We start from the raw sequence: 8,826 nt of genomic DNA, 5'->3' as shown, positions 1-8,826 counted from the left end.
CATATTGATGCAAAGTGACCAAGCTTGTCACATCTCCAACATATAACCTTGGACCTGTCTTTCTTCTGCTTTTGGTTTGAATCGTCGGGTGTCCCTTGGTTTTGGCCGCCGGGTTTTCCTCTTCTCTGCCCCTGCCTCCACCTCCTCGACCTTTGCCTCGCGATCCACCATATCATCCTCGATTGCTTTGTTCGTTATTCGTCCACATGAGCTTTCCTTGCTCCTCCTTTTGAGCTTCTTCCCCTATTCGTTCCTCATAAGCTTTTATCCTTCCCACTATTTCTTCAAAGCTTGTTTTATTCAAGTCTAGTACTTGTTCCAGGGAGGCGACAATGTGAATAAACTTGTTCCGGGGAAGTGCCTTCAGGAATTTCTTTACTAACTCTGTTACTTTGATGGTTTTTCCTAGTGAGGCTGATTTTTTCCTGAAAAATCATCAACTGAATCAGTGTCATTCATCTTCAATCTGTCAAACTCTGCCATCAACGTCTGTTGCCTTGCTTCTCTCACTCGATCTGCGCCTAGATGTCGTGACTTAATGGCATCCCAGACTCCTTTTGCTGTGGTTTGTTCTCCTAGTTGAAGTATGAGTGCCTCAGGTATCGATTGGAACAACAGGGCTGTTGCTATGTCATTCTTTTTAACATCGGTTGACCCTGTCTCTATTGTGTCCCAGACTTCATATACCCGCAACAAGACCCTCATTCTCATCGACCAGACAGTGTAGTTGGTCAAACTGAGCATTGGGCATTGTATGGCCGATGTTCCGATCTCCTTAGTCCGCGGGTTACTTGTCTCGTCCTCCATGGTTTATGTTCTTGAGATATTTTGCTGAATATCTCTTAGGTTTCGACTTCGCTCTGATACCAATTTAAAGATGTAATGTGCTAAGAACTTAGATATAAAGAACTTCTCTTCTTTATTGATTTAGAAACTTCTCAAAACTAAATCTCTCTTTCTTAGTTTTAAATAACAACTCTCTTGGACTCTGTTTATATAGATATTAGCTTCTCCTAATTCTATATGATAAAAGAAATATAAAACCTTATCTAGATATTAAACTATATCTAAAACCTTATTAAATAAATTTTTATGTTTATCTCTTAGACAACTTTCTAAAGAGATAACTTCCTAAACAAATTAGGAATTATCTAACAGACATACCAATATATTTGTGTCTGGTTTTTTGTTGAAAGTGTGATCCGACGATTTATAGATTTACTTTCTTTTTGTTTTGAGCAGATTCTATCAATAGTAGTAGTATCAAGCCTTGTTGATCCTTTGATTAGATCTATAAGAGCAGTTAATAGCTCTAAACTCTCTTCAAGACGTTATTACGTATTAGGTTAATCTCGATATTTTGCTTTTTTCCACTTTGGTTAGACTTTTCACGTACCTTGATGCCATTAAACCTGAGGCCCAACCCGAACATGTGTGAAACGAACCATCAAACTTTTCTCGAAATTCTTCATTTCTCTGCTTCGATTTTTGCAAACAAAAAAAAAGAACTTTGGAAAACAGGTATGGTCCTATGAAATATGTTGGAATTCACGAAACTTATCCTTTGTCAGAAGATGGAAAGAAAAAGCAAATAAATAACGAAACCAAAGACTTTTTTATTTTTTGTATTAAATGAAATCCAAGATAATGATAATACTTCTGCTTCCAAATTGTTATTCAGGCTAAAACATCTTCTAATAAAAGACACAAGTGACACAAACTAAAAACCAAATCTCTATTCTTTCTTATAATCCGAAATGGAGAAGAATAAGCATATCGTTTTCCTTAAATAATCTCCCGCTCCAATAATTTACCAAACATACATGTAAATTTAATTTGCACCATTAATACCCATTTTCCAGGACATGTTAAAGTCCTTGCCAACTAACATCTCAAGTCCCTGAACTTCAACCATCACACTCTTGTTCTCTCCTTCATCTTCCAACCCAACCACATAAGTGTGTTCCTTTGAGCTAACTTCAATCTTCTTCATCTCGTTAGAAACTGGGTTTCCATTGATTTGAATCTCAGAAGCTTTCCCTGTTCCTTTAAGTCCCAAAACACTAACTTTCTCAATCATCCAACCTTTGCTCAACGCAAACTTCCCTTCCTTCACTTGTGACCACATCTTCACAGTTCCATTTCCAACAGAAGCGTAGAAGTCAACGTACGTGGACTGTCCGTTTCCTAGTTTCATCTCCGGAAGCTCGTCCTCGTCTAGATACAGTTTACCAGTAGCGTATCCCTCTGAAGCACCCGCAGGGAAAGTAATGACGAGGCTAAACGGTGTCGTTCTCGCTTCTTTCGAGATCAACCCGCCTTGTTGCATCGGTAAGATAGTGTTTTCGTAAAGATGAACGTTCACGAAGTTCAGCGGAGCAGAGAGAGTCACGCGTTTCCCGTTCTTGGACACAACGGCTTGAGTCATGTCGAACATGTGGTACCAAGAACCTGGTGGGAACAGAGCATTTACTTCGGTTTTGCCTTGTTCAAGAACCGGAGATATCATCAAGCTGCTTCCAAGCAAGAACTGTCTGCTCGAGCCGTAGCATTCGGTGTACTCAGGGAAAGAGAAGAAGAGCGGTCTAGCGATTGGTGCACCGGTCATGTGAGCTTCGTAGTTAAGAGTGTAGAGGAAAGGAAGGATCTTGTATCTCATACCAAGAGCGTTACGAGCCGATTCCGCAACTGTGTCCCATTGGTAAAGCTCTTGTCTTGGAGAGTAGTAATTGGCGTGATCTCTCGAAAACGGGTAAAAGGCACCAACTTCGATCCAACGGTTGCAGAGTTCCTCTGTTGGTTGAGGGTAGAATCCACAAATGTCTGAACCAACCATAGGAACTCCGAAGATTCCGAAATTCAACATTGTTGAGATAGACACTTGCAAGCTCTGCCATGTTCCTTGGTTATCTCCGGTCCAATGAGCAGCGTATTGACCAGAACCAACAAAAGTAGACCGGGACAAAATGAAAGGACGTTTGCCTTCGATAGACTGCAAGGCCTTGTGTGTAGCGATGGTCTCAGAGAATCCGTAGATGCTATGAGCATCATACTCTCGAACACCATTGTAATGTAAAGCACTTGTTGCTATTGTCTTGAAACCAACAGGAGCTTTGACTCCAGTTGCATTGATCTTGTAAGGAGGATCATCCCATCTTGTCTTGGTTATATTCTTGCAGTCCAAGCAACAAACCCAACCAGGTCCTTCTCCACTTGGACACTGCTTCCCCTTTGGGATTGTGCACAATCCAGAGCAGAAGTTTGAAACCTCGTTCATGTCGATCCATAGACCATCTATGGGGACTAACTCATGGAAGCGGCGGATTTCATCTCCCCACCAAGCAACCGTCTTTGGGTTAAGGAAATCAGGGAAGTAAACCGGACCAGGCCACACTTGAGCCAAGAAAGGCTTTCCTTCATATTTGATGAACACATCGTTAGCCATGGCTCTTTGGTAAACGCCGTAGCTAGCGTTGACACCAATACCAGGATCATTGATGACAATATACTTCATACCCATCTTGTGGATCCTGTCCAAGAACTTCAATAGCTTTTCACGAGGGTAGCTAATAGGGTTTAGTGTGAAGTCTTTGTGACCGTCCATGTGATCATCATCGTTCCAAATCACATCGAGAGGGATCTTAGCCTTTTTGTAATTGTCTACCACATCTTCAACAACTGATAAGTTATGGTATCCCCATCTACATTGGTGAAATCCTACAATACACAAAAAAAAAAATGAAACAAGATTAGTACTCTAATCAAAAGATGGGTTTGTAATAAATCTGTCACATGGCCAAAAAAACATTTCTTTTCAACTCAATTAATAGAACCGTGGTCCATTTCTACAATGGTCCAATATCAAAAGATCATATAGGGACCAATTAAATCATTGATCAAGATTCAAGAGTCGGTTTTTCAACTAGAGGGAGAAAAAAAATCAACAAAAGAGGGAAAACAAAAGAACACGTCTTCAAGATCTTATCTTTTTAAATTGGAAAAAAAACCATAATTAGAAAGCGACCTTCATTTTAAATACACACCCAACAAAAAAGGATAAAACTTTCTGAAAAGTGGTGTCGGAAGATACTCTTCACGATGATATTTCATTACTACATGTGGCATTACAAGACTATTCAACACCCATAGTTTAATCACTCTGTTTATCAAATGATACACAAATCTAACTTCACGTGACCCTTCTTTGGACTACAGTCAAAAACCTGGAGAATCCATACTAATGATCCTATTAAGACAAATTAAAAATACTAAAGTCTATTATCATCTTCTAATCTATCTAATTAGCAAAACAGAGACAAAAACAGAGAGAGAAGGAAAAAAAACAGAGCAATAAATGTGCCGTACCTAGAGACCAGTAAGGCATAGGAGCTGGTCGTCCGATTAACTTGGTGTACTGATCAACGACGTCGAGAGGAGAAGGTCCGGCGACGAAGTAGAAATCGAAAACTCCTCCGATGACTTTGTAAGTCAAAGAATCGCCTCTGTAAAACACATCCATACCATTACTGTTCAGAAGCAGAACAGCGTGAGCGTAAGCCTTCCCTGCGACGTTTCTCAGATCCATGTAAACCGGATGCGAACCGTACAGATCGGTGTTGAGGTTAATCGCCGACACGTCCTCCGTGTAGAGCGTGTAAGGCTCGTTAGGCACGAGCTTGATCCCTTTGGCCTGAGAGTTCTCGCCTAAACCGTACAGAGACGCTGATTTGGGCAGAGAGGTCGAGATCTCGAGGTATTGGTCCTTGAACACCATTTCTCCGAAAGATGAGCCGGAGGTGGAGGAGGAGCTTGTGTTGAAGAGCGTCTGGCCGTTGGATTTTCGTTTCACGGCGAAGCTGAACGGATCTGCGGTGAAGCTGAAGATTAGCTCCGACCCGGATATTTCTTGGACGGTGATCGGAGATTTTCTTGATTTTCCGATGATTTTGCCGACCGGCGGTGGCTGTTCTCGGGGGAGAAGGTTGTAAGGGACTTCCCATCGTTGCTTCCTCGCGTCGGTGATGTGAACACGGAGGCGATTATCAGTCTCGTGCCTGTGAACGGAGAAAATTGATCCAACGGTTAGAAATCGAAGAGGAGATAAAAAGTAATGTAGGGTGCGAAGTAGAGGATAAGAGTGTGTGTTATTACTTGACGAAGAGACGGAGGGTGGTGATATCTGAGCCGTAGATTTTGTTCTTTTGTTTGACTTGGAGATAGCCGATGAAACCACCGTCTGGAGATTCTTCGATGGAGATCAAACGGTAGCCTTTGCCGATGGTGTTGGAGCACTGTATGGTTGAGAAACAGAGGATTATAGCGACAAGAAGAGAAAAAACTGTTTTTGGAGAAGCCATTGTTTCAGTTTTTTTTTGTGTTGAGTGTAGTAATACACTCTAGACACACTCTACAGTTTTTACACTGTAGTGTAAAGGAAGTGAAGGAGAGAGAGGATTACAGGACCCTCTCTTAAGTTTTTAGTTCTTTTGATAAGATTGTGAACACTTAACGAGGATATAAATACTAGCGTCTCAACTGATTATGTGACTAAACGAATCGATTTAGAGTAGAGATTCAGTCATTTTCATTAATCGGTTTAGTCTAACCGGTTAAATGTTACGCTGTGTTTCGAGATTTCGTTTAAATGTATCGGGAGCTTCTTCTTTTAAATTAAACTAAATTCTAACCCCTTCGAGATTTCGTTTAAATGTATCGGGAGCTTCTTCTTTTAAATTAAACTAAATTCTAACCCGCGAGAATATATTTTATTGTTTAACGAATTTTGTAATATAATTTGTATTTTTGAGTTTAAATATAATTATTTTTATAAATATATTTTCTAATTCGTGAAAATATTCATTTTTGCGTCTAAATATATTTTATAGTACTAAAATTAATTATGATTATAAAAATATAATTTTAATCCATCCACTAATATTAATTCAAAATGAATTATTATAAAAACGTAATTCTAACTTTTCCGTTCATATTACGGTATAATATAAATATTTGTTAAAAGTTTGAGATGTATTAACCGTATTATTTAGCATTATAGTTTTCTAAAATTTAATCAACGAAGGGAGTATACAACTGGTTTTTCAAACCACGTTATAGTGTATACAATAATTTTAAATTTTTTTATGTTTTGATTTTGTATGAAAAATATATTTTCGATATACATGTATAATTCAAAATTAGTGATTTTAGTTACCAAAATATTTTTAATCCAGTTTTTTATATATATTTTTAGTTCTATGAATTTTAAAAATTATATTTTTAATATTTAAATTATACATTTGAATTTTACCTATTATTTTATTATTAATTTGTAAATAAATCATAATCGTAAATATATTATATAAGCAACATAAATATCATATCATTTACATCACTATAAATATTTTATATTTTAAATATGACCATAATTTTTCATATGTGAATTTTTTTTTCAAAAATTCTAGATATTTTTGATAAAAATGTTTAATAGTATAGAAATTATTTAAATTAGAATCTTTAAATCAAATCTAAATTAATATCTGATTTATTATTTTTAATCAAATCAAATCAAATCTAAATTACCTATATTTAAGAAATTCTAAAAATATTTAAATTAATTATTAATTTTTGAAATTAAATATAAATAATTATTAAAATTATTTTTAAACACTTAAAAAAATTAGGAGTGTTTGGAAGCAAGTACTGTGCTTCTGTTTTAATATAATAGATGATAACCTTATTTTTGGTAATTGTGGGAGAATTGCTAAGTTAATTGATAAACGATTTAGAGTTATTTTTAGCTGGAAGCTCGTACATTTATTTAAAGCCGGGGCCAGAGTTAGGGTTGGATTATAGCCTTATATATAATATGATACTTGAAAGCAGGGGCTGATGCAAGAAATAATTTTAGTAACATAAAAAGTGAGGAAAGAAAATGATTTTCAATAAAGGAAAATGAATAAAACTTTGATATATTATAAAGAATTTGTAAATTTAGTGGGGGCAAGTGCCACCTCCTTAGCTCATGTAGATCCGCCACTACTTGAAAGGTTTTTTTTTTAAGATTTCAGCTGATTCAATTAAAATTTTAAACACCTCAACAATATTTTGGTGTTAAGTTGAACAAGTTTTCCATTTATAATTTAGTATCAATAATAAACTAGTCGATGAATATAAAAAAAAGGGGGAAGACTGGTGGAAAACTAATAACTGATTTAGATAGAAATTTTGGTAGAATTTCCAAGCATGTGAGCTCTTTTTGTTATAGTTTTGGTCTGTGAAGATGTTATTAGATGTCAGATTTCTGAAATTTTTAAGTTGAGGTAGACATTAATCGTATCAGCGGTTTATTTTTTCCGTTTCTTTACTATGTGACTATTAGGAAAACAAAAGTGTAAAGACTCAAAAGTAAAAAACAAAAAAAATAATTGGCGTTTTTGTTGAAAAAGGTAAAGGAAAAAAAAATGAAAACGTGTAAGTGGAAAAACACAAAATCTGAAAAAGAAAACAGCTTAGAAAGCTGGGCGTTTTTCACCACTCTTTTAGAAAACAACCAATCTAATATAAGGGAAATGACACGAGAAATTTCATGCAAAATAACTTTTTCATTATATGCTCACGTGGACCAAATATTTGGTTACTACGTTATTTGAGAATTAATGCGACGTCCAACAAAGCAATAGACTTGATAAATCAAAGAAAATCCAATGAGGTGATATGTTTCAACGTGGCTCCATACATCTCGGTCTCTTAATTGAAGCGTGATTCTCGCTTGCCAAACTAAATTAGCTCATTAGTCGATTACTCGATTTACCGATGCTTTTTACATCAAGTATATATGAAATTGATTTTTTTAAAATGCAAATTGAAAGAAACCATTTTCAATAGATTTTCATTGTAGCGCAAATGAAAATGTTAGTGGTGATCTATAACATACAAAAATAATATTGTTTATCGTGCATGTATTGCAGCTAAAATTAAATCCTTTGTAAAATTATTCATGTAATTCTATGTTCATAATTTTGTAAAAAAAAGGAAATTACTTTTGCCAGCTCAATTTTGACGTTAACCTTACAATTTCCTTAAATTTCTTTTTATTTAATTGATATTTCACCGGTGTGTCAATAGAAAAAAAGGGTTTATCCATCCATATGAGTACATAATTAAACAAAATGCAACGAGATGCAAAGTCTGTGTATAGAGTTTGGACTACCGACAACAGTAATTTAGGTAGTGCAAGAAAAATATTAAAATAAAAAGAGTAAGATTAGAGAGATTCCAAGATCGATATCATATATATGTAGCGTCTCGATTCAGGAGTCGTACTCTCACCATTGGTTTTGTTTCGTTATGCAAATTACTTAATTCATATAAAACAATCAATTAGTCACTGTATTTGATGTGAAAGATTCACGAGATCCAAATTTGGATTTCAGATACATTCATCAGTTAGTTGTGAAAATATAATAGATCTGGCCTCTTTTTGGATACAAACTCTGAGCATCGAAATTCATATACTACCAAAATCATAGACCGACATAATAATAAGAACAAACCAAACTATCATTTTTCAACGTCATTTGATATTTTTAATATTATAAAATGCAAATTATTGGCTTCGCTGTTATATTTTTTTTTACACCCAAATTTTACAATCGTTTCATAGAATTCTAATATAACACCAGATAAGAAAAGAAAGAAAAAAAACATAAAAAAGAAAAGAAATATAAATAGACTAGAAATCGATTTATTTGGGGGAAAGCATCAATGTAGTTCTCGAGGAAAAACGGCCTCACCTGTCTCTTCCTTGGCTCACTTTTGATTAAAATA

The 8,826-nt window shown here is 35.6% G+C and overlaps 1 protein-coding gene across 1 annotated transcript; it reads right to left on the bottom strand.

Moving 5' to 3' along the window:
- Positions 1-1,645: 1,645 nt before the first annotated feature.
- Positions 1,646-5,525, bottom strand: LOC18009142 (alpha-xylosidase 1). Its single transcript, XM_006391063.2, has 3 exons — positions 5,152-5,525; positions 4,366-5,054; positions 1,646-3,717 (listed from the first exon to the last, which is right to left on the bottom strand). Exons 1-3 carry the CDS (start codon positions 5,355-5,357, stop codon positions 1,832-1,834), a joined length of 2,781 nt encoding a protein of 926 aa, XP_006391125.1. The 5' UTR covers positions 5,358-5,525; the 3' UTR covers positions 1,646-1,831.
- Between the last annotated feature and the right edge of the window lie 3,301 nt (positions 5,526-8,826).

Source organism: Eutrema salsugineum, unplaced genomic scaffold (assembly GCF_000478725.1).
Source record: "Eutrema salsugineum unplaced genomic scaffold, Eutsalg1_0 scaffold_9, whole genome shotgun sequence".
Lineage (NCBI taxonomy): Eukaryota > Viridiplantae > Streptophyta > Magnoliopsida > Brassicales > Brassicaceae > Eutrema > Eutrema salsugineum.
Note: the sequence above shows the minus strand (reverse complement) of the source record. Positions and strands in the feature narration are given on the sequence as shown.

What these genes read in the sequence shown, in the direction of transcription:
- LOC18009142 (XM_006391063.2), bottom strand. Translation starts at nt 5,357, where the DNA reads ATGGCTTCTCCAAAAACAGTTTTTTCTCTTCTTGTCGCTATAATCCTC. An exon ending in ACCCTCCGTCTCTTCGTCAA is followed by an intron (nt 5,055 to 5,151) that starts GTAATAACACAC and finishes CTCCGTTCACAG; the next exon opens with GCACGAGACTGATAATCGCC. An exon ending in TATGCCTTACTGGTCTCTAG is followed by an intron (nt 3,718 to 4,365) that starts GTACGGCACATT and finishes TGTGTATTGTAG; the next exon opens with GATTTCACCAATGTAGATGG.